Genomic DNA, 26,509 nt, shown 5'->3' with positions numbered 1-26,509 from the left:
TAGATATTCATACAGATTTGTTGACAAAAAGAGGAACTGGTTTCTTGTGTTATGGAATTTATATACTTGTATAAATAAGTGTCAAATAAAGTGAGCATTTTTTAAAATGAAGAATGAAGTGATTGAGTGAGTAAATGAAGTGTACCATTTTTTAAGGTACGGCAGAAATTCAAGATGGAAAAACTTCCCAGGCTCATCAGAGTAATTCCTTACAAAATACAGATGGGAATTTTGGACAAAGTTTTAAAGATTTTCCAGCTGCTCTAAAGGTAAAATAACACTGCACATACACACCATACACACATACATATGTAGAGATATGTATATATTACAAATAAATTAACACATATATACATACACACAAATATTATCATAATGCACTCGTATTTGCTTATTTACTATAGTTCTAGCTCTTGTAAAAACCTCTTCAGATTTAATTTTATTGTGCTTTGAGTAAATGAAAACTATCCCATAGTAGAATGGTTGGAAGAACCTGAGTTTCCTAATTGACAGTATCAGTTTTCAGGGGTTCCTCATTAGCACTGCAGCCCATTATCCCATGCCATTTCCCTTATGTAATGGGTTGGCCAGTTATCACTGAATTGTAAATATATTTTTGGGAATGCCAAAATAGTATTTTTCCCTTGTGGAAGAAGTGGTTGTTAGTGGTTGCTTGTTTTGAATTTGAGGTTAAAGAAACAAAAGTGTTATGATCTCTTTTATTGAATTCAGCAGAAAAGTATTCTATTTAGCATCATAAAAATTTTGTACATAAGGGAGTTTATAATTTTACCTTTCAAGATTTGAAATCATTTACTTTTCATGACTTTTTTGCATCTCTCATGAAAGCCTTAAAGTGTTTTTATGCCATTCATCCCACCTTGTAACTCTCCTTCCTCCTTTCCCCTACGAGCACATTCTTGTTTTTTGCGAATATTGTTTATAATTTTAAATTTCAAGTATTATTATTTTCTTTCAGAGCAGTTCTGTTTCATATATTTCTATTTAATTTATTTTATAAATTCTTATATATATGTATGTGTGTGTACATATAAAACCATCAAGAGTCGTTACTCACCATAGCTTTTTTTATCCTCATGTTCTCATGCTTTGAGATCTCAATTCTGATTCAGATTTCTGTGTATACAACATTTTATTGCTGGTTTTTCTCAGATAGGATGGTATCTAAGTACCCTTGAATGTCAAGATGATATTTCTGACTGGATGAATACTTTTAGATCATACTCCTTTAGTTCCAGTAGTCTGTAGGTGTTGTTTTGCTCTTTTCTAATTAAATATGTTGCAGTTGAGAAGTTCCATGTTAATGTGATTCTTATTCTTTCTATCTGCAAATTTGTAAAATTTTTCAATTTATCTTTGATTTCAGGAAATTTACTAGGATATTCCTAAGTATGTATCTTTTTTCACTAATCCTTACTAGGAGTCCAATATCTTTTTCAATCTGAAAACTTAAATATTTTCTACTCATTATTTTTTAAATTATTGCATGTTTTTGTTAACGTATCTTTTACTTTTGTAGTATTGTTATTATCTTAGATCATCTGGCTCTGACTTCTAAATCTCTTATCTTGCCTTTTTGTGACTCTACTGTGTGTGTGTGTGTGTGTGCTTTGCTTGGTTTTATGAAATTTTTTTGCACTGAATATTTCAGAACTACACTTAATGGTTTTTCACTTTACGGTTAAATATAGTAAAATAACTGAATCTTTATATTTGCCCTCTGAGAGATTAATAAGGTTCCGAGAAGTCCAGCAGTACAGACTCTTATTTAAAATTGCTGAGCTGTATACCTATCCAAGTTTCTTAACTACTGAGTCCTTTACTCATGAAACAATACTGCAAGTTTGATACTTAGAGACCATTCTTATCTTTGCTCACAGTCTGTTCTTCATTTATTGGACGCAGGAATTCAGAACACAATAAAAAAAATCAAATAAGGGGTAGATTTACTGAATGGAGATTTACAGTAAGACTGGGGAAGAGAACTTTCCAATCCAGCTTTTAACTCTTTTCCCTAGTCCCTTGCATATGATCAAGGCACATTCAGTAGATCAATCATCTGTCAATTCTCTAGGTGCTCAATGTATGAATGTTCTCAACACTGTATGTATATAAAGCTATTAATAATCAATATTTATACCTTTGTGCTAGAGGAAATGCTGAAATTTTACAGATAATTATATTGTATTTATTTAAGATTTGCTATTTCATCATGCTACCTACCTTCTAATGGTGCATTTTGCAGTATAATCATAGTTATTCATTTGGTGAACTGTATTTTTTCTTTAGAATTTGATGAGGAATACTGTCTTTATGTGTTTAGTTCTGTCAACTTGTTCAGAAGCCTTAGTTACTACTGGATTTGCTACATTTTTACCTAAATTTATAGAAAATCAATTTGGATTGTCTTCTAGCTCTGCAGCTACCCTTGGAGGTAAAACGTTTTCTTTTTTCTAACTTAATCTAATAATTTTACTTGACCACATTGGATGTTTATTAAAATAGTATATAATTTTTGATAGCCCACTCCTAGCAGTTTAAATTTTATACTGTGTTTGATAAAAGCTCCCAATTTTCTGACGTTAGACAATCTGTTGTGTGGACTTGAGAGGTACAGAGGCTATACATAGAGTTGAAGAGAATATATCTTAATCTTAATATTCAAAGCATTAATTGTATTAATCTCTTACTTAATATAAGTTATTTACTCATATGCTTCTAAATCACGTGAATGCTTTCATGCGTTAAAACCATATTGATACTTTTTTTTGATGCTTTCCAGTTGTTGGTATAAGTTACTGAGTACACTTGTGTGTTTTCTTACTGTATCTTCTTTCTCATTAGGGGCTGTTTTAGTTCCTGGAGCTGCTCTTGGTCAGATTTTAGGTGGTGTCCTTGTTTCAAAATTCAAAATGACGTGTAAAAACATAATGAAGTTTGCTTTGCTCACATCCGTAATTGCACTTACGCTGAGTTTTGTATTTCTTTATGCCAACTGTGAAAATGAGCCATTTGCGGGTGTGTCTGAATCATATAATAGGTAAATATATTTTACTGCTTTTTGATATTAGTATCAGAGCAATAAACTACGTGGATATTTCCAAGTGTGTACTTTCTTAAATAAAATGATGAGACATTGGCTTCTTTTTTTAACTGGAAGGCTGCTTTTTCCTATATAAGACTATGTAGTTTTTATTTTTAGTTTCAATAATTGAAATCATATTAAAAGTTGAGTATTTTTTTAGATGGCATTTAAGAAACAGCTATTCTGTATTAAGTACTATGCTCAAGGATACAAAGATTAATATTACAGAATCTTTGTCCATAATGGATTCAACATCCTAGGAAGAATTTCACATTATATGTTTATTGATTTAAATTTTAAAACTCCCTATGGTGAGTTCTCTTCTTATTGAAATTAGACTAGGAGAGAAATTAAAATGAAGCTAGTACTAGGTGATACTAATCATTGTAGTTACTTTAGAAGTTCATGTATATTGCAGAGAAATAAATAACTTGTTGTTCTGACCTGTAGACATGTTTCCATCTATAACTGGTTTGACCATATTACCTTTCTTTGCCTTGTCTGTTTTGCTTTGAAACCCTAGCTACAAGCTGGGGATCAGGCAGGAGGGCGTTGCCCAGCGGTGGGTTGTGTAGCCCACAGTACTGCTTTGTTTCAATAGATGTGTTTGAGGCTCCTGAGGGAGATGGTGCGCCAGGTCAGGGACTCCATAATCAGAAGGGAAGGAAAGTGGGACAGTGTCAGTTTGAGGTGCCTGTGGTGGTTGGTCATCAAGAAATATCAAGCTCTGTGACACAGAAATAGTGCTTAATTACATACACATTCTTAGCGATGGAAAAAAACTGAAAGTGAATATACACACATACATACTCATATTCACACACACACGGCATGTGTGTGAGTATATGTGTGCAGATATAAGTACAGAGGTAAATCTTAAAGTCACAGTGAAAGGCTGTGGCCACAAAATATTAATTTTAGCTCTGTACTCTGCATATTTAAATGTCCATATCATGGGCAGCTTATTCATAATAGCCTTATGCAAAAAACACATGTAGGAGGAAAAATTACATGGAAAGAACAGAATAAGGAGCTTAAGAAAAACCTCTTTAGTGAATGGGAGGAAGAAGAGGGTATGAGAATACAGGGTTTCTAGCAGAGTGGTGCAGAGTCTTTGCCCTTTGCTGTGTAATAGTAGGTGGTTAAAAAGAGTTTTTGTGACTCTGAATTAATGAGTTAGGCTTATTAATAAGTTCATTTAAAGCCCTGTTTAACAGTATATACTGAAAGTTTAAGATCAATAATACTGATTATTTCAGAAGATATTTTTAATATAATATTTAAAATGAATTTGTTATGAAATGTTTAATATAAGCACAACACTAAATTCGGTTGAAAGGAGATTGTCAAGTATATTTCTAGAGCTCTATTAGTTATTAAAATTTGCCTTTATCCTTATATTGCCTTGATAATCTATAGGATCTCTGGTCTGTTTTGGTAATCAGTATTGGCAATGGTGATTTGTGTTTTACTTTATACTTAGTAAGTACACATTTTTTTTTTCCTCTGTCTGGCCTGTAGCTAGAATTTCATTGCTTATCTGAAACAGCACCTTAAAGAGGCGTATCTATCAAAGAGTTGCAGAAGATTTAGGGAACTCTGCTTATTATAGAGGCATAATTATAGAATAACAACTAATTAATTAATGTTTAAATTCTACTATCTGTGATAAACTTGTTTCTTATGTGTACATATATGTATGTATAAGCACATACATATATGTGTATTTTTTAATATTTAAAATGTATTTTGCCTATATTCAAGTAATATATATTTAAATATATATATATTTTAAAATTTTTTAGAATAACATGAGTAAATTAAGAAAATTTAGTAAATTTCACAAGTTTTGGCTAGTTTCTGAATAATCGTTTCCCCTTTACCTCATGAAATAAATCTTTATAAAATATATAGACTAAAGTGACGGGCCCTTGACAATAAGGAATCTATGCTCTATTTCTTTGTTTCTACTGTAGTTTCCAGCATACTGTCCTAAAGTTTCATGTTCTCAGTAATCATTTATCAGTGATAGAATTATATGTTGGAAAATTTAATTTAAAAATTACCATGTAGAGGCTGTTTCTAGAGTTGCTGGGGTAGATCTTCTGCCAGCTTATTTCTATGTCCTTATTGTAAACTGGTTGTGGGCGGAGAGTGTAATGCTTGCTTTTGTGAATGGGAATCGTGCTTGATTAAAAAATCTAGCAGCAGCCTGTGGAATATGTTCAAAGTAGGAAAGACTCCAGGCAGAGTGACGAATTACTTAAAATTTACTCTTTAATACCCTTTCCCTTCAAACTCCCCACTGGTTTATTTCTTGTTTGTTTTCTGTCCTTCTCTTTAATCTGTTTCCTTCATGAGCTTCTTGTTCTCCATCTACTCCTTAAGTATCATCATTTTGCAGCATAGCAATTGTTCTCTCTAATATTTAGATAAATCACTCATTTACTTTTTTTGATCCGCAGTGCAAGCGATTTAGCTTCATGGCTACTGGGAATGTTGTTCCTCCCTCCCTCCGCTCCTTCCCTTCCCCCTTCCTTCTTCCTTGCTTGCTCTTCCTCCCTTCTTCCGTTCCTCTGTCTTTATCTCTATCGCTTTATTTATTTTAGATATATTTCCACCATTTTGAGTCCAGCACGTAACTGGAGCTCATTACGTATTCATGAAAAAAATGAACTCCCAGGACCTCTCTGTCCTCTTCTCACTCTATGCTCCTTATATGGTTGAGCTTATCATTCTTATGGTTTCAGCTACATCTGTGTGCAAATGCGCATTAAGATATCAGGCTCCAGGCCAGATTCCTTCACCACATTTGAGATTCTTAATCTCAATATGTATAAAACCATACCCATTCTCTCTTCCCCAAAACTAGTTCTTCTCTACCAAAATGCCAAGTTAGACACCAGATCATACTGATTCTACATCCAAAATATTTCTCAAATCTGTTTTCTTTCCTGAGATGCTCTCTTTTAGTTCTCCTAGACATTACCATAACCTATTGCCTGGTGTATTATAACTGGTCCCCTTTCTTCAAATTCAAACTCTGTACAACTCCTAGGATTATTTCTTTAAAATGTGCTTTGACGATGTCACTTTTCTGTCTAAAAATATTTGATTACCTTTTCAAAGTAAGTTAAAGCCCATGGCTTTTAACAAAGCCCACGAGGCCCTCAATAATCTGGTCCCTGACTCTTTTCCGATTACATTTCCTGTCTACCTCTGCCTCAGACATCATTCACATTTCTCCGTATAGAATGCTCTTGCTCACCTTTATGCCTTTTCCCTGCTTCTCTGAAGTACCCTTCGCCTCCCCCATTTACCCAGCTGACTCGTACTCATCCTTTAAGTCTCATCTCAGGCAGTAGCTCCTTCAGACCCTCTTATTTAAACTTTGGCTTATTTTAAGTGTCACTCCTCAGTGCAGGTATCTAAAATACACCTCGTCCACATCTCTAACCACACTCACCATATTCCTGTATAATCTTCTGTATCCATCTCCACTCCTAGACAGTGAAGTGTTTGAGGACAGTGACTGTCTTACTCAGCTTTGTATTCCTGATACCCAGCATAGGGCCTAGCACTGCCCAAGGTATATTGGTTGAATGAATGAATAAGGAAGGAATTGAAGAAGTATCTTAGGCTAGGGTATCCCTTTATATTTTAAAAAATGATGCTTTCTATTAAGAGGCAACATGGAACAACACTGAGCCTGTGAACCAGGAGTATTATATTTGGCAAAGAAAGAAAAGTAAATTAATCTCTCTGGGCCTCAGTTTTCCTATGAAGTGAGTAAATTCAACATCATAATTTTATTCATCATTCTAGGTTTAAAATTTTGCCCACACCCCAGGGAAACGTGGCCATGTCTGGAGGCATTTTGGTTGTCACACCTACGGGGATGCTACTAGCATCTAGTAGGTAAAGGCCAGGGACGCTGCTAAAATCCTACAGGCCCCAGAACTGGCCCTCCCCTGTGCCCTACCCTAAACCAATCAATCAATTAATTAATTAAATTAAAAAAATTATTTGGTACCAAATGAGAAACTGCTTTATGTGCTTATTCTGCCTATTTGTTTTTAATGACTGACAGAATTTATGTTATGTACTATTTTTTCCACTGCCTGTCTCTTCCACAAGAAGTGAAGCTCTGTATGAAAAGGCAGACATTCTGTTTTTTTATTTGTTCAGTAATTAAATGTGTGTTGAGTGAGTGAGTAACTGGCTGAATGGCAAGACACGACAATGCTTCTGAACTGTTCATTAGAAGTGATAACTTAGGTAACTTACCCGTCTTTCATTTCTCGTTGACAGGACAGGAGAACTGGGGAACCTGACCGCTCCTTGTAACGCCAATTGTCACTGCCTGCGGTCCTATTATTACCCTCTCTGTGGAGGAGATGGAGTCCAGTATTTCTCTCCCTGCTATGCAGGTTGTACGAATTCCGTTTCCAAAAGACATCCCAAGGTGACTTGTACGGCTCCTTTACCCTAATGAGGCAGCACGTGTGTGTATTTACGGATGCTGCTTTATCCCGCTAGTGGGGTTATGCCGCTCCTGTTCGCCCTGTCCTGGCCTGCCTCCTCTGTTCAGAAGCCAGGCGTAAAGTTTCAGTCAAGTAAAATGAGTAAGCTCTAGAGATCTGCTGCACACACTGTACCTGTGGTCAACAGTGATGCTTAAGATTTGTTGTGGTCTCACCTTAATTTTTAAAAAAAAGGCCCCTGACCACCCCAACTGAAAAAGATTCTTCTTCCTTTATACCTCAGAATCAGTTGTTGTTGAAAAATCAATTTGGCGGTTCCTCACATACATCTTTATAACATTACTTCTGTTATAGTAGTGAAATATTATTTACGTTTTTACATTTTTTTCTCTCAACTAGACTTTATGCCCTTCGAAGTTAGGGGACTTCTCTTACTAAGTACAGTGTGTATAATAAAAATATAATAAATATTTGTGGCTTTTATTTGATAAGCCATAGATACATTAAAAAATATACAAATCACTAATTCATTCTCAAATACAAATTTACTTTTAGTTCTGGATTAGAATGTTTATTAGTCTCCCTAAATATGATTTCTTTTTAATACAATTAGATAGTTAAGAGAATTCAATAACATTTTATTGTACTACACTACAATCTAAAGATTCTATCTTAGCTAAGTTTAAGAGCCTTGGGAAGAAATAATATTCACATTACTAGTAGTTTGTGATACTAAGTTATGTTATGCATTAATAGATAATGTGGTAAGTTTTAAAAGACCTGCGGGAAATATATAGTATGATATAAGAGACTGTAATGAATAAAGATATAAAGAATTATACAACAGAACAGCACAGTCTTGGATATTTGAAATATGGACTAGTGGAATCGCATTCCTTTTCCTATGTAAAGTTTAAATTGCAAAGAAAAGATTTTTACATAAATAAATAGAAATAATCTGTAAAATTAGTTCAGATTTCTTTTAGAACTAACAGGGATATCTGTATGTGTGTGTGGTTATACACATTTATATGTTCATATGTACACACATAAATATTGTCTTTGCATATGTATACATATCTTTAATGATGTGTGATAAATACATTAAACATTTATCTCAACAGAGATGTAGGATTTGATCTTTCTGCTAGGGGTAAACCAGAATGTGAGAAACAGTAGACTTTTTTTTCATATTACCTAGCTTATAGATTTTAAAATAGTCATCTAAGAACATTGAAAAATACGCCAGAAAAAAATGTCTGTGATGAATCATCTCAGACTTAATAGATCTAATTGACATGTGCAGTTTTAATCCTTGGAATAAAACAGAAAATTTCTATGAAAGTTTACTAAAAGACATCAGAAGATTTTTAAGATCCCCAAACTGAAGGTTGTCATACCTTCAAACCAGTGGACATCTGGGGTTGCTTTAGTTTCAAAACACGTTGAGAAAATTAGGTGTTTCCATCAGTTATAAAGAATCAAATTCCAAAAGCGAGCATGATACACATTATTGAATCAGAACTACCTAGAAGGTAAACTACTCCTTTGAGAGGCAGATAAGCAGGTAGCATTTTGTGTGTGTATAAAATATAATCAATAAGTGCTATTGACTAATTAGAAGATTATGACAAGGAATTAAATTATTAGAAGGGTTTTACCCACATACAAAATGTACAGACACAAATACCATCATGTGCAAGGAAACCAAAATAAATGAATAAATGCAAATCTAATTCCTAGACACACTTGAAATGGTGTTGGTTGTTTTGATATGGTTAATTTGCTACTTATGTTTGTCACCAAATACTATCATTGCCATTTTAAAGAATAAATTGTCTTCTAAGGATTGTTTAGGAAAAGCACGTTATTTTGATTTCCAAATTTTCTATTTGTCCTGGCTTTTTTTATGTCTAACTAGTCCATGTAACAACTCATTTTTTTCACAGGATTTTTTTTTCATATGGAATATTTCACATAGGCAAAATGCACTGATAATAATGTAATAAACACCTACGCACGCCTGTTCACAGAAATAGAATGTAGTTCATACCAGTGATCCAAACTACAAAAACAGATGTTGACTAACAGCTAGCTATATTGTAGGCAAATGTATACTTTTTTCATGTAAGAGAGTAGTAAAATCTCATCAGGATAGAAATGACTGTTTTCAGTTTTTCTTCTTAAAATTTTTAAAAGCTACCTTACTTCATTATTTGATATATCTGATTGCTGAGTATGTAATAGTTCATTTTAGGGGTGTCACCTGCATGTTTGGGTTTCCTGAGTCAGTACCAGCAGTCTCTGGCCTTCGGAACAATAAAAGCGCTGCTTTGCTTTGACTTTTCTAGCTCTGCTATGACTTTATTGAGGCCTTAAACATATAAAAAGACTTGCAGTAAGGATGGAATTGAGACATAAAAAGCCTTTAAAAAATGATTATGCCCAACTTTCAAATACCTGAATTCTTTTCCTACAAAAGTAATACTTGTTTTGAGGGGGGGTAATAAATTAGGAGTTTGGGATTAACATATACACACTGCTATATATAAAACAGATAAACAACAAGGACCTACTGTACAGCACAGGGAACAATATTCAATATCTTATAACAACCTATAATGGAAAAGAATCTGAAAATATGTATAATTGAATCAACTTGCTGTATACCTGAAACTAACACAACATTGTAAATCAACTATACTTCAATTTAAAAAGTAATACTTGTAATTTTTAAACATGTTACTTTCCAAAATTTCATATTATTAATTTATATGTATACATATACATATTAAATGGTTAATATGTATGAAATAGCCTTCAGGATAATCTAATAACTTCTAGTTTTTGATTATCATAAATATGTCATCTTAAGAGACATACAGTTTGCTTTTAGTAAAGCAAAAAAAAAATTCAGAAAATTATAGGTTTAGATTAAAGTAGTATTTTTTCCACAAAACTTGTGTGACATATTAGTTAATTTTACTGTGGCACTTATTAAAATTATAGTGTGTTCAAACTAGCATAGTGAAATTGTTATTATGCATGCTTCTCTTTGTGTCCTAATAATTGAAAAGAAGAAAATTAGCAGGAAAAATCTTCGAACAGTTATGGTCTATTGAAAGCAGTCTAGAGTGTGTGAGATCATCTGATTGTTATATTCTTGTCAATTTATTTTATAAGCCATGAGTCAATACTAGGTTACAAGTTAAAATAGTGGACACAAAAGTCAAATATAGATTATTCTACTTCATAAATATAGCCCCTTGTTTTTGCTTGCTTAATTACTACTTCTCATAATTATTTCTCGTATATGAATTAAGACTGTGTAAGAGTGTTTGCCATGTCTAGAAATCACCTAACTTAAAATGATAGTATGTTTTCAAGATAAGCACTTTCAGTATTTTTATGTCTGACATTTCCAGGTATATTATAACTGCTCGTGTATTGAAAGGAAAATAGAAATAACACCTACTCCATCAGGTTTTGCTTTTGAAGCTAAAGCAGGAAAATGTCCAACTCGATGTGCAAACCTGCCCATATTTCTTGTCATTTTCTTTGCTACAATTGTGTTTACCTTTATGGCTGGTACTCCTATAACTGTGTCCATCCTAAGGTATGTGTTATGTTATGAAATTTGCCATCCCTAAGGCAACATGTTGAGTGAAAAGAAAATGGACTTAGGGATTCATTTGGGGTTTATATTGACTGTTGGCTCCAATACCAGTTCAGCCCTTATAGGATCGTTAGTTCTATGGAACAGTTGCCTTATTGAACCCGAGATGTGTGAGGCTTACACAAGATCATGTATGTGAAAGTGTCTTACCATTGCCTGTTTGGTGTTAGTTTAACTCGATGGTAGTTTCTCTGCTTCTTTCATGAGTCTTCAGCTGTAAGCTGGAGATGTGCTCAATTGTATTTGAGTATGATGCGAATGACAGTGCATTCCACACATGTCAGAATCAGAATGACCTGCATTCTCTTCTGCCTTACACAGTAGTTGCTGTGATATTAAACTTTCCTGTAAACAGTAAAACATGCTGCCTGTCACCTGGCTATCCACAGTGTTTTGTGCTTTTATTTGTTCTTCCTTCTCCATTGCTTCTCAAAATATCAGCCTTTCTATAGATTTCCTAACAAACTAGCCTTTTCCCTCTTCAATTGTTGTTTTTTGATACTCTCTCACTACCTTTTCACATACTTTTTGAGAAGTGGAAACTTTAGAGATTTTGTATAAAAATATTAAGCAGTCTGTTAACATTACACCTATTACATCTGTCACCTTTCACCTACATCTATGTTTTTAAACACTACTTGTTCTCTTTTCTCTCCCATCTGAGTCTCATGTGCCAACATCACATCTCATTCATGTTTGACAGTCATCATGTAAAAAGTTTTTGTTCAATCAAATTGAGCATCAGCAACTGTTTCACACTGCCTCAGATTTGTTCTCTTAACTCACAGGTATGATTTCTGCTCAAAGTTAGCAAGAGAGTAAGAATTATTTGCTTGCAACTTAAGTCATGTGATTTGTAACTTAAGGGCTAGTCAAAAAGAAGTCTTATTAATGACTTTCCTTTCTCCATTACATTTGTTAACATTCATTTGATTCCTTTTGGTGTTATTTGTAGTAGTTTAGTTCAGGTAACATTTTTATTCTCTTATAATTCCAGAAAAGTTGAACTATATGTAAGCTGTTATAAATAATTTATTTCATGTGTATAATATTTACTTTAATCTGGAAGTGCTAAGCTGGTATAAAAGTGAATTTGCTCAAAGAGTAAATATACTATACAACCATTTTTTGGTCTCATATGTGTTTAATATCCCCAGGTGTGTTAATCATAAGCAGCGGTCTCTAGCATTAGGAATACAGTGTATGTTGCTTCGAATATTAGGTATGCCATTTTTCTTAATTTTTTGATAACTATTGGTTAGTTTTGTTCATTACTGTTGTTGACTTATTTACATACAGTATGTGCCAAGAAAACAATAAATTTGACTACAGAAGAAAACTACATAATTGCCATTGCAGAAAGCTGTTTTTTAATATTCAAGATATAGTATTATTTATATATCACATAGGGAAATAATAACTTTACGTATTCACCTACCTGATTGGTTAACTGTTGTTTCTAACTCTGTTGCAAATATAACCTTAAAGAGTATATCATATTTATCTGAAATATAATCATCAAAATAATTCTAATAGAACTTAGTAAAAGACAGATTTTTTTTCTATCCATATAAAACCTATTACCAACATAAATTATGCTAAAATCTTATTTATAACTACTGTAATTCCTTTTTCTCTCTGCATTTAACTACATTTGGGACATTATTATGTTGCATTAGCAATGAAAAATAATGAGTTTAAATATTTCAATAAAAACTGTACTTTAGATAGTGTGTCTAGTTAAGAATTGATGGAAGAAATAATTTATGGCAGAAAATTTTGTAAGGTTTCAGATGTAGGAAAAATAATAAGACAGAAACTTAGTTACACACATATTAAGATTATTTATAAAAACAAAAACCAAAAGCAGGAACATTAGTGATACCAGAGAACAACTTACCCATTTTTCAGAGGAGTAAGTTAAGGACCAGAGAGATTCAGAGATTTGCCCGTAGTTGCACAATTAAAGGTGAAAATGAGACTAGGAAAACTCTCCTTACTCTCAGTCCAGTACTCTTTTGACTCTTCCACGCTGCAGTCATGGAAGAACAGGCTGGGCGTAGCTGAAATCTAAGACATACCACTTCAGACCATGTATTTGCTTTGTAACAGCTGGAAGCTCCTTAACTGTGTGGAACTTGATTGCCTTATGACCTCTTCTGGGGGAGGGTGTGTGTGTGTTTGAGATAGTAGCACTTCCAGGCATATTAGTATAAATGTGTGTGTGTGCATGTACACATGTGCACTCCCACGCACAGACATGTCAGTGTGTGTATGTACATGCATATGTATACCCACACGCCCACAGTAGTTTACATGCACATGCACATTATGCATATACTATAGTTGAGCAGATTTAGTCTGCATTAGTAATTTATTTTGATTTTTTAAAGCATAATAGCTAATTTCAAAGACAAATTCATTAAATTAGAAAAGCAGTGAATTAAAATATTTACTTAACTAAATGTTAACGTAATACATGCCAGAGATTTTTATTAAAATAATTTTTGAGTTGATTAGAAATATAATGTACAGTTACTTTAGATTGTTTTTTTATATTCTTATATTTGCATGAGCTGATTAATTTGCATATGGATAGATTAATGCCAATTCTTTTTTATATAAAATATATACATAACCATGTATAAAAAAATCTGTAACTATGAACTAATTTTTACCCATGTATATTTCACATATAATTCTTCTAGGCACAATACCTGGACCCATTATATTTGGCATCACAATAGACAGCACGTGTATTCTCTGGGATATTAATGAATGTGGAATTAAAGGAGCTTGCTGGATTTATAATAACATCAGGATGGCCCATATGCTAGTGGCCATAAGTAAGTGGTGATTTCCTAATAACTCTAGAATAAATTGATGATGTCAACAGACAAAAAATCTTATTGTTAACTTAGGTTTTGAAACGTTCAGTCCATGCTATTGGACTGTCCTATAGTGAAGCAGAGATCAGTGATCATAGCATGTTATGAAAGGTCTTACCTGGAGTCTGAAAGGCTCAGTCTAAAATAGAAGGGAGTAACATTTCAGCTTTCATCACATCATATATCGTATGATTTTCTTTTAACAACTTCTCTCAAACTTTTTTTGGAAAGTGTAGCAAAAGCTAAAAGAGATTTCTGAGTAACTCTGGACTGATTGTCATCTAGGCACCTGGGCTTTGGAAAGCACGTAAAGCTGAGGTAGGGAAGTATTCTTTGGCTCTAAGGCACGTTGTGAAAAACCTTTTTATGGTTCACAAGGGCTGGCCATGATGTTTAACCCTTTTTGCCTTTGGTAGTCTGTTTTGTGTAGTCTTGGTTAAGCAATCCATGAAAATTAAGATTAAGGAAGTAGAGCAATGCATCTAGTTTTTGTAGGAGTGTGATAAAGTTTAAAATTTAAAAAAAAACTAAGAAATTAGAATATTTAAAACTGGAGAGTTCTAGATAGAAACACACACACACCGAGCTGACCCTTGAACAACCTGGGTTTGAACTGTACAGGTCCACTTATATGCAGATTGTTTTCAATAAATACATACTACAGAAGTACTACACATTCTTCTGTTGGTTGACTCTGTGAATCTGAAACTGCAGGTACAGAGGGAAGACTGTCAAGTTATATGAGGATTTTCGACTGCATGGAGTGCTGGCACCCCAAAGCCTTGCGTTGTTCAGGGGTCAACGGTGTGTGTGTGTGTGTGTGTGTGTGTGTGTGTGTGTGTGTATTTAACATAATGTGTGATTTTCATTGTGATTGTGGTTGCGATCATTTTGGCACATGTATCAAGATAGCTTTTTTCTTCCTACATGTGTTTAAACCCAGAATATGTGTCTGAATTTATAATGACAGCCTAATATATTATTCACTGAAGAAATAAATACATAAATCCAGAAAAACGAGAGAGTAAATATTGACTAGAATAGGAAAAATTAATCTTCCCACCACTTTTACCTGTTAAAAGACATTTTTTATTTAGTGTTTTTATGATTAAAAATTTACTTAATTGGTTATGTTTGTACTTTTGTGGCCAAATATATATATATATATATATATATATATATATATAATGAGTTGTTCCTTTACCTACTCTGTGATGAATATGAGAATTTTCCCCCCAAAACATATATACCTTTAAATACTCCAAAAATATTGAAACTATGGTACTTATGTAATTGGTCTTATAAATTTAGAAATGCTTAGCTCAATGAGCATTCTTGGTTTTCACATACATATTTTGAGTAAAATATTAATGATTAACACACAATTTAGCTACTGTAAACACTACATTGTGAGGTCATTTAATTTATTTGACTGGCATAGATTCTTGCACTGTGGCCAGGACTAGTTTTCTCTTCAAATAAGTGAGCTAACTTCAAAATCAGAGTTCTTTGAAAACAAATCACATCATGTAAAGTGGATCTTAATGTTTCATATTTTTAGTTGATGCTTAAAAGTAAATTTTATTGAGTACTGAATGTGATACATTCTCATAGAGGCTTTTATCCTAAGAACTCCAAAGCCATTTTTATTTTTAGAATTGCTTTTCATCGTAAGGCATGAAAATGTTGCAACTTATTATTCAGGTTCAAGGATGTTATAAGCTGTTTTTCTTGGTTAAGAAGGTACAATCATAACCAAGAATAGAAGAATTATTTATATTTTTATTGTTTAGAAAAGAAAGACTGGTTCATTGAATCGTATACAAATGTTCTATTGCAGAATATCACCTTTATCACTAAAATTTAAAAAATTCAGAACAGCTATAATTGCCTATATACTTCTTCTCTTTAAGTAGTGAGTTTCTAGTCATGAAGAATTTCTAAATGAGAATTAATTTTTGTAATAATTATTAGAGGTCCAAATGCATGATTTTTTTTTTTTTATTTAGGTGTTACTTGTAAAGTTATCACCATTTTCTTCATTGGGTTTGCAATCTTTTTGTATAAACCACCACCGTCAGGCACAGATGTGCCCTTTCTAGATCAGAATACGGTTGTGACTACAGTTCCATTAGAATGTGACCTCAAGAAAATAGGAAATGAAGACTGAAACAGAAAGAGAAGACTATTCTACAGCTTGATCAAAAACTGGCCTCCATTTGTAAGAATGGATGTTGTCACTGTAGGTTTGATACCCAATATGGATAATCATATTTTTTAAATTGATATTTTATAATTAAATATGTTTTCTGTATATGTATGGACTCTTACTTGGTTTTGTTTTAATCTAAGAAACATACCTGTGCCTTCAAAACCCATCAAAAACCTCAACACACACACAAACACACACATACACACACACACACATCGAGGTATGAAATCTTCAAATAAAAAACTGTACTAGAAAGAAAAAGCCAATGATTAATTAAAAGTTTACATTTTAAAAACAAAGTGATGTTTCTATCCCTCTTACAACTTGTTTTATTTTAATTATTATTGCCAGTATTTGGGCTTGTTTAGAAAATTTATGGTGTAAAAATTCAAATTCATCAAGTTTATGTGCTGAGTTTCAAGAACTCTTACTGATAGACCATGAATTTAAAGCTGCCTAAATAATGTTATTTGTTTTTAAATTTACATATACTAGTCTGTCCTTGATTTATCACAGAAAGTTACTAAACTATTAGAATATAGGTTAATTACCTTCTTGTATCCCAGTACATAATGAATTCTGAGACATTAGCATTGTATACAGATATTTTCACTTTAAGTCAAGAATTCCAGGAGGTGATTTGTTGATACTGCTGATTTTTAACACTTACCTTTTATTATTCTGTGATAGTATTATTCAACTGCATGTCTTCCAGAGGAAGGTACCAGCTTCAGTAAAGTGCCAGTTAGACAGATTTGAAAAGATTTCTTTTTTCCCAATGGCTCACATACATTTTATTAGTTTTCTTTGAAAAGATTTCTTAATGAACCATTGATTAATTTTTATATACTCAGTACATTAACTTTTCTCATTTTAAAACCTGATCACCTAGAACATTACTTATAGCACTTAAACAGTGCTTTGGTCTTAGAAGGCATGTATTATTGTTATTTGATTAAAACATTAAACTCTACTGTTTAACTGATCCATTTATTTAAAGGTTAAGTATTTCACATATATGATAACATTATAATTCCATTTTTTCAGATCAGACTTGGGCCAACTTTGTCTACTTAGAACGTGGAAGAAATAGATCAGTGAGCATCAACAAAAGTAAGAATTTTACTGATTAAAAAAATGTTGAAGTTCATACCCATTTGAAATTTCATAACAATAAGGTTACTTACTAAGTTTTATTATCAGCTTTCCCTTGGGTTTCATTTTTACAAGCAGTGTGTTACATACACTGTGATCAGAATAACAGAGTAAAGGCCTGGGAGGAAACCTCACTCAGAAGCACCAGTAGTTCCCAGAATTCGAGAGATTATGTTTTGTGGTAATCGGCAGCCAAGGGTGATTCAAGAAATGAGTAGCATTTATAAAGTGAAATGCAAGAAGGAATGAATTAGAGTTGGGCAAGCGAGCACACTTGACGATTAGAGAAGTAGAGGAACAGTGGATCAGTAGTTATCAGACCGACCGACTTAAACCAGAAACATAGAAACTCCAGAGAACAAAGCCAGGTGGGCACCCAGGTATCTGAGAAGCAGGAGTCATAGCAACCAAAGAGACAGTTCGTGATGAACAGGAGAACAAACACACACATGATACATCGATTCAGAAGCAATCTCCCTCACAACCAGCCAGACACACTTTAAATGCTTCTTCCTGTTAGAGCCAAGGCTGAAAGGAGCTTAGGCTTTCTGTGTCCTATTGGAGGAAGCAGGGAACTGAATGGAAACATTTTCTAGCTGTACAACAATGGCAAATCCTCAGGAACTCACTGATACAGATGTGAAACAACAGTAAGAGAGGAAACAATAACTACAAAACATATTAGGCTAAGGCTGCATAATTTAGAGAAAAGAAAAAAAATTACCCCACTCATAGAAAGTTTGATAATTAAGTCACTAAATAATTGGCATTCATGATGATTTTTAGTTATCAAGGGTTTCATTGTATTCAGCTTACTCAGTTTTTATAAGATGATACATTTTTACAAAGTTTATGATGAAAATGATTAAAGTGAAAATAATTTTGGCAGGTGAAAGAATTGAGGCTCTTATTTATAACATACATATTTACAAAGAATACCTCCTTTCATAATAAGGCAGTATAGACACTACTGTAATTTATACACATGGTTTATATTTTTGGATTCACCTAAATGAGTTGGTATTATGCTACTTTCAGAATGTATTTTTTCATAGTATGTATTTTTCACAATTTATAATGATTTTTAAGTAAGCTTGAATCTGTAAGTTGACCTGTGGTGATTTTTGTACATAATTGGATATATGTCTTAAAATTTAACATTTGGATTTTCTTGTATGTAGGAAATGTAAAATTTATACATGGAAAGAACTCTATACAATTGTTTAGCTATGTAAATTGGAGGAAAGTACAGATAAAATTTTAGCTCTATTTGCTTTCAAGATTTTCTTTATTGTAAATAATTATGTTAGATGTATATATATTTTTAAAAATCAAATTTTTATACTAGGTTAAGTGTTTAATCTTATTAAATGACACATATTTTGAAATATGACTTATCTCTGTTTATGAATACATGCATATTAGATGGTTGGGAGAGGGAAAATCACTGTACTTTTGAACTTGGAGAATGTAAATTAATCCAATGACTTCTGGTATCTCAATAGATGTATTAAATTCCATATGAAGAGCATTCATTATGAAATGTATACTAAAATTCTTTCACACAACAGTTGTGACAGATGGATATATAGGGTTTGTATGAGTAGGATATACGTGTTGCAGATGGTTTGCTGTAAAATATCTGACACACTGCAAGAGTAATGTGTTTGGGGAGGTTATACTTGATTCATCTTGGGTTATTAAAATACTCAGTACGATATTTTTAAAGAAGTCAGATTGGACATTGATTTGAGATACAATGTTCTTTTCCCCTCACTGCAGCACAATCAGGTTCCTTCAGCCTTTTTGTACTCAAAACAATAAACACTGACACATGTTACATACAAATGGCAATCAAAAATAAATAACCAATCCTTTTTTAAAAACCGAGTCAGTGAATTAGATCAAAACATTTTAGTATTTTAGCTAAAATAAATGTAGCCTATAAAAATTACCCATAAGAATTGACATTCTAAATTTTTTCTTGATAGATTTAACATGTCTGAGTTTATTTCTTAAATTTTAATTTTGTAATAATTTTAGGCTTTTAAAAAGTTGTAAAAATAATACATACAATTCCCCTATCAGGTTTATTCGGCTTCCCCTAATGTTGACATTTCACGTATCCATAGAACAATGACCTAAACTGGGAAATTAGCATAGGAAAAATAGTTAATACTACATCTGTAAAATAGCGTGGTAGAACTATTTCCTATGATGGCAGTGCTGGTCCTGTCTTTGAAGTGTTGAATTGTACACATTAAAATGGTGCATTTTACTGTGTATAAATTATGCCCCAAAAGAGTTCATTTGCAAAGAAGAAATGATATTAGAAACAATGCTAAAAAACCAAACTGGGTGTTTCAAAGTCGAATGAGAAGGCCCTAAAAGAATCAGGTTGTTGATGAGGATGTTTGAAGAAAAGAGGCTGATATCTCCTCAGTAGTTGGATGTTTGCTGAGTTCAGTCCCTCCCATCAGAATGGAGTATGTACCCAGCATGCTGAGGGAGCGCTGGCACACAAAATTGGGTTCCTGGCTTAAGCTGACAGACCACAATACACAGAGAGGAATAGTTGTACTCATAACATCAGAAGATGAGGATTTCCCATGCCATGAGATCATGAGATGTCATAAATTGTGACATTCTCATGAGGTCCTCATGGGACTCTGCCCAGAAGAGCTGCCTGCTGTGAGGTCCTACTAGAGGCAGAAACTAAGGTGGGTAGGTCTGTAAGAAATCAGCTCAGGGAGCATCAACCTGTCTGGGAATCAATCAGTTCAAACATCAGTCTGAACCAACAATTGCACCGCGTAGTTAAGCCAGCTTTTGGAGACCTTCCATAATGGAGGGCACAGAGGTCAGCCAGTGCTGGTCAAGAGACAGTTATGTAGGTCCTGATGGTGTAAGATTTTTGCCTCTCTTCCTCTCTTCCTTCTACCCCCTTGCTCCGTTCACAAGAATGCAGAAGATGAAAAGGACTACAGATCTTCCCCGACTTACAATGGGTTACATACAGATAAACCCATTTTAAGTTGAAAATATTGTTAGGCAAAAATGCGTTTAATGCACCTAACCTACCGAACATCATAGCCTAGCCTAGACTAGCCTACCTTCAGGGTGCTCAGAACACTTACATTAGCCTACAATTGGGCAAAATCATCTACACAAAGCCTATTTTATAATAAAGTGTTAAACATTTCATGTAATTTATTTATTTAAAATTTTTTAATTGAAGTACTCATCTGAATCCTGAATATGTCAAGGGAAAAACAGCATGGTTGTAGGAATACAAAACAGCTGTTAAGTACCCGTTGTTTACGTTGTTTACCTTGGGGTCACGTGGCTAACCCGGAGCTGCCAGCACTTGCCAGGCCGCTGCCGCTGCCGCCGCTACCCGCGTAGCGGGAGAGTATCCGCCGCGGATCACGGCCCTGGGAAGAGGTCAGAATTCAAACTTCCAAGTGCAATTTCTACTGAATGTGTATGGCTTTTGCACCATCCTAAAGTCAGAAAAACGGTAAGGTGAACCATCCTCATTTAGGGACAGTCCGTAGGGAGGAATGTATCCAACTCCCCTTTGTAGGATCTTTTCCACAAGTCAGTTCTAATTTGGGGGCTGAGAGAAATGGAACCTTTCTGATACCTAAAAATGGCCACATAGGAATCTATCCAAAATCTTTTCAAGGGGGTGGAGCTAGCAGTTCCTGCAGAATGAATTTGAAAGTAACAGTGAGATAAAAATGTTGTTTTTCATGAGTTTCATCTTTTTTAATTCCTTTACCATTTTTGATCCTCCTTTTACTTATTCAGAGGAAATAAACATTATGGTTTTACTATATTTCTTCCTCTCTAGCCAGTGAAAATATCTATTTCTTAACTTTCTGAAATTCATTAACTAGTGTCTGGGTAGAATTGTTGAAGAAGATGACTAAAATTGAAGTCACCTGTAGAATGTTAACACTTAACAATGTTCAGGCCCCATCCAGGACCAATTAAATTTGTTAAAAATTTTCCCAGGTGATTGTTAAAGTGAAATCAGGGCTGGAAATTTCTGCATATAAACTAACTTAATTTAAAAGGTAGGGGAAGGGCAAGAATTACATTTTGTTGTCAGTGATTTCCTATTTCTAATTTTGATCTCTAAGAGAATAAAATTTGGTTTGAAAGTAAAGGAGAGAGAAGGAATAATGGGATAATGTTGAGGGTTGAAGTACTGCTGGGGCTTCTTTTGAAAATACGGGAAACTATGCTCTCTGGGATACAGCAAGGTGAGTTGGGGTAAAAAGAGTGCTAAGTTGGAAAGGACTAGAGAGAAATTACCTGTTTTAAATTTTTCCCAAGGCTCTTCCTTTCAGAAGTAAAAAAGTAGAGAACAGCAATTGATAAATTTCTTCTTTTCTTACATTAGTGAGGTACTTAAGTAATAATGTGGATGTGAAACATACTACAGGCTATTTCATGGAGAGATCCCAGGGTGGTGGGGTTGAGTGCATGGCATGGTGCTGTGATGTGCCTGTGAGAAATTCTAATAAATAAAATGGAGCAGATCTGACGTAACTAAGTACAGATTCAAATTCAATGACAGACATAATACGAAGATATCCAGGCACGTGCTCCTCAACTGTATTTCTGAGATCTATCAAAGAATATGAAAACAACTGTCCCATCTGGCTTCCCAATAACGAGATACTCTGGCTGGTCTCTACTGCTTGCTGCAAAGCAGAAACCTGCCCAAGGAAAAGAAAAAATAAATCACTGTATCAAATGTATCTGAAATTTTTCCTCCTCCTCTCTCTTTTCCTTGTCTTATATACATCCTGCTTTTGCCTCGGTTAGATTGTCAGTCTGTTGTTGGCTTTACTTTTCTATAAGTAAGTGGTGTAACGATAATTACTATAGGTCTTTGACAGGGAATTTGAAGGTCTGAAAATTATAAGCAGTAAAACCTGTTGAGTAACAAACACTACTCATGAAAACACTTTTAAAAACGTAGCAAAGATGAGGTAATTCTAGTGAAGATGAGGCTGCTATTGCTTATTGAAAATATCAGTTCTTGCTTATCTCTTGGGTAAGAGGAATTGTGCTAGCTTACTACTGAATTTCTATACCCACTGTAGCCCTGTCAACTGTGGGACATGTGAGACAGCGAAAGCCCAGGGAAATTAATCAAGGTCCAAAAGCTAGTAAGTGTCAGAGCTAGAACTTGAATTCAGGTGTCTTTGGCTCCAAAGCTCAGGCTTTTTCTTTTTCCTTGGAACATGCTGAGGTTTACTTACACAGGTTTGGAAAAAAACAAACAAACATGTATTAGTTATGGGGATTATCCATTGTCTTTCAATACTTAATATTATATTTTATGAAGTTATAGTCAGTAAGCAAATTTGAGGCAGTTAGACATAAAAATGTGCTGGTCTCAAGAAAAAGTGTTAAATTTAAATCCCTTTATATTCTGTCCAGGTTTGCACTTTATGATTTTACCAGCTGGTGGTGGTGGTGCTTTTGCTACCACCGTAAAGACGCTTTGCTTTTTGAATCTTTTTCTTGATGGAGTAATTCTGACTTTGGTGAAAGTTGCATTTGCATTTTTTTCACTTCCTGTCCTTTTAATAAATTTGCCAGAACTCTTTTCTCATTGAAGATCATTGGAAGATTTTCAGTTAGAAGAGAAACTATACAGAAACTAATGAGCATTATTTGGTGACTGCAGCAAAAGTTTTCACTATTTTGATTTTTCACTTGTTTAGAAATAGAATGGTACATATGTCTGACTTCATGAATCTTCTCTCTAAATACTGTCCAGGAGTGAATTTTTCACATTATTCTATATTTTTAAAATACCAAATAGCTATTTAGATTATCTTCCATAAAAAGAATTTGATCCTTAAAAAGCATAGAAAAAAATACCAAAAAATAATAAATTTCAAAATTTTGTTTAGGCTGTCTTTCCATTAGTAAGCATGAATTCTGAACATACTAACATTTATTTTTTACTGTAATTCTGGCATTTCATTCCCTCAGTTTCTATGAGATCATCTCAGAATCAGATTAAAAAGAACTGATCTGAGATGAGAACATAAATAATATGCTCTCATACTTACTTTATGCTTGCTATTCAAAGATTTCAATTGTGTTTATAGTTCTCAAATCCTTTTGGCTAGCCAAGAAATGCATTATGTTACATGTAGTTTTCTTACAAAACTCCCTCTCTCAAGATTTTCTTTCTAAGCCAATTGGGGCTTTAATGTGCAATTTGTGCCTGAAGTTACTCTCCTCAAAAACTTGGAATCTTATTGGCAAAATAAATCACAAGTATGTGAAGCATTAACAAGTAAAACAATAAGAGATTTAAACAAAAAGTCAGAACATTCAGCTTCCAGAAACATTTATTGATCCTTTACTTAATACCAGGAACTGTTCTAAGCTCCAAAAATTGGGAAGGGGTGTGGGGTGGGAGGATGGGAAAGAGAGAGACTGAGAGAGAGAGAAGCACTCTGTCTATATTTATTCCTTAAGGGCTTATGGACTTCTGTACCTAGAACTATATTCAATCAATTATATTAAAATACAGTTCAATTTTATTACCAGGCGTTTTTTGTGAAGGAGTTTGATGTCAAGCACAGCACTGATAACACAGAAATATAGCCCTTCCCTTCTCACCCCCCTCCCAAGCCAATGCTTACGGTAAATCTATGGAAGAATAATAGTGTTCAAATTGTTACCAGAACACACAATGGTAGTGATTCAACAACTCATGCAGGGGAGTGACAGCTGTGTTAGTGATTTAGAAAGTGATGGATTCACATAATGTTACAAAGCAATGTCTGATCACAAATGATTTGCACAGCTCTGTACCCAAACTAGTTTAGTTTAGAGCTATCACCTTAGTGGAGCAGACATTTAGAAACCCTGATTATGCATCCTGACTTCATTTTCCACAAGTGATAGTGCTTTTTAATTTTCAGAGAAGACAGAGACTATCAAATAGGACTGTTATCAGCTTTCATTTACATCTCTTTACCCCCTGTTTACAAATTAACATTTATCTATCTTTCATTCTGCCTCAGTGGAAAAGAGGTCCTTTTAACTGTAATCCATCAACCTAGTCCTTTCATTTCATTCTGAATCCCCGTGATCTTCTTTCTCAGGACCTTGCGCAATTTCCCTCTGTTCTGTGGAATATATTAATCTCTTTCTGTCCCATCTCTTTCACATCTAAAGAGTTCAATGTCCTTCTGCTGTAGAAAATTATCTTCCTCCCTCATGCCTTCCAAATGCCGAAATTCAGCTCTGATCAGCCTTCAAATATTCAGGGTTATAGTGGACATCCCTTGGGCTAAATCGCAGGCATCATAAACTCAATTTGTCAGCTGCTGAGCTCACCATCCACCTTGCCCCTCCATCCTTTCTAACTATTGTTTTCTCTATGTTGATTAATGGTTGGATCCAGCTGACTCCCAGACCTCTGCCTTTGCAGTCTAAACCCATCAGTGGTCCTGTTCTAAAACCGTAAACAATTCCTATCTCAACAATTGATTATAAACTAGCCACAAACATTGCATATAATGACTATACTTTTAAGAAAAGAATAATATATAAATATGGTTTTAAATTTCTTTGGTAAATATGTATTGTGAAAGTAGAATAAACAATATGCCATGTCTACATCTAGACTAAATTTTTATTTCTTCATTATTTATATGCTCTGTCAAGAAACAATTGAATTTTAAAAAGTCAAAAATGACAAAACACTAAACTTAATTTCTTGGCTTAATTTCTATTTTCATTATTTATTTTGTAAATGTATGATAATTTAATAATCTGACATTATGAATCACTTGCTGGTATAAACTGGAAATTGAAATACTTATTCTCTTGAATTCTCATTTTTTGGCTCCACAATACCCAACTGATTGGCTAGAGTCAGTCCTGGGGAAAAGCTATGAAACAAAATCTATGGTTTTGAATATTTTTAAAAACAATTTTATCAGACATTAGGGTGTCAAAGCAAAAATTGCACCCGCAAAATTAAACAGGAAAGGAAGACTTTATTCAAGGCTGTTGCAATAAAGGAGAGAGACCAAACTGAAAAAAATAAGCTGTAGTGTCCTCAACAGACAGACATTGATCCTATTTTGACTCTTTGAAATTCTGATGTCAGAAGAATACTTATAAAAGACTGCTGTGAACAGTGTAGGCTGAGATAATACAGGCTCAGACACACTAAAGCTAATTACCTACAGTAAATGGTTTGAATATGGGCCAATAAGAGATTGGAGAATAAGCATATTAAAGCCACTATAAAAGAAGACATGAAATGAGACAAAAGAAATGAGGGATGGAAATGTAATGCATAGAAGAAAAGTCACACAGAAGATTAAGAAAATTACATTGCTATTGTGTTTCATTCCAGTTAAAGTGAATGACCTTCCTTGGCAATGAAGTCCGTGAATCCAGTATTTATAAGAGAACACAGACACATACAGTGGCACACAGGTTGGCTCCTTTTTGCCTTTCTCTGTTTCTTTCCTTATCCTTTTTTCTGTAATGCTTAGAAAATTAAGTACTTTGCAGATATACAGTCCACACACATGAAACCTTAGAGAACGGGTATGCAATAGGCTATGCTTATCTTGCTGAAGACAGGACTTCCCACGTCATATCCTCTTCATCAGTCACAAAACTGCTGGATTTATGCATTAATAACTGTTTAATTGATGACAGAAGGGGTTGTCAGAGCACTGTCCCACTTTTCAGTGAATTTTTAGGCCCAGGAAGTCTGGCCCTCTGTAGGGTGGATGTCTCCCTTTTGGTCAAAAGTAGCTTTTTCATTAATTCATTCTCATGCACATATGAATGTGAATAATATACTTTATTATTATTCCTGTGACAAGATAGCAGTGGATCCTGTGATTAGGGAGGGGAAACAAAACCTAAATTTGGTGCCATTTCTGGTCTGTCCAAGATAAAATGATTGTCTTAGAATCA

At 33.9% G+C, this 26,509-nt stretch overlaps 1 protein-coding gene across 4 annotated transcripts in view; it reads left to right on the top strand.

Annotated features, from left to right (window-relative positions):
- Positions 1 to 25,999, top strand: part of SLCO4C1 (solute carrier organic anion transporter family member 4C1) — a 60,731-nt gene extending 34,732 nt beyond the window's left edge. The window contains exons 6-15 of one of the 4 annotated variants that reach the window (XR_012505558.1): positions 157 to 269; positions 2,311 to 2,455; positions 2,866 to 3,061; positions 7,418 to 7,571; positions 11,016 to 11,206; positions 12,424 to 12,488; positions 13,975 to 14,112; positions 16,164 to 16,396; positions 17,414 to 17,479; positions 25,935 to 25,993. Coding sequence is in view for 1 of the 4 variants with exons in the window: in XM_074360409.1 (XP_074216510.1) it covers positions 157 to 269; positions 2,311 to 2,455; positions 2,866 to 3,061; positions 7,418 to 7,571; positions 11,016 to 11,206; positions 12,424 to 12,488; positions 13,975 to 14,112; positions 16,164 to 16,324 (1,163 nt within the window). In the remaining 3 variants the exon portion in view is untranslated. Of the gene's footprint in view, positions 1 to 156; positions 270 to 2,310; positions 2,456 to 2,865; positions 3,062 to 7,417; positions 7,572 to 11,015; positions 11,207 to 12,423; positions 12,489 to 13,974; positions 14,113 to 16,163; positions 19,352 to 25,934 lie in introns of those variants that run through there. The other 3 variants (XR_012505556.1, XR_012505557.1, XM_074360409.1) reach the window with 3 other exon arrangements.
- Positions 26,000 to 26,509: the final 510 nt, after the last annotated feature.

Source organism: Camelus bactrianus, chromosome 3 (assembly GCF_048773025.1).
Source record: "Camelus bactrianus isolate YW-2024 breed Bactrian camel chromosome 3, ASM4877302v1, whole genome shotgun sequence".
NCBI classification, from domain to species: domain Eukaryota; kingdom Metazoa; phylum Chordata; class Mammalia; order Artiodactyla; family Camelidae; genus Camelus; species Camelus bactrianus.
The sequence above is the reverse complement of the archived record's forward strand: the minus strand, read 5'-3'. Positions and strand labels throughout refer to the sequence as shown.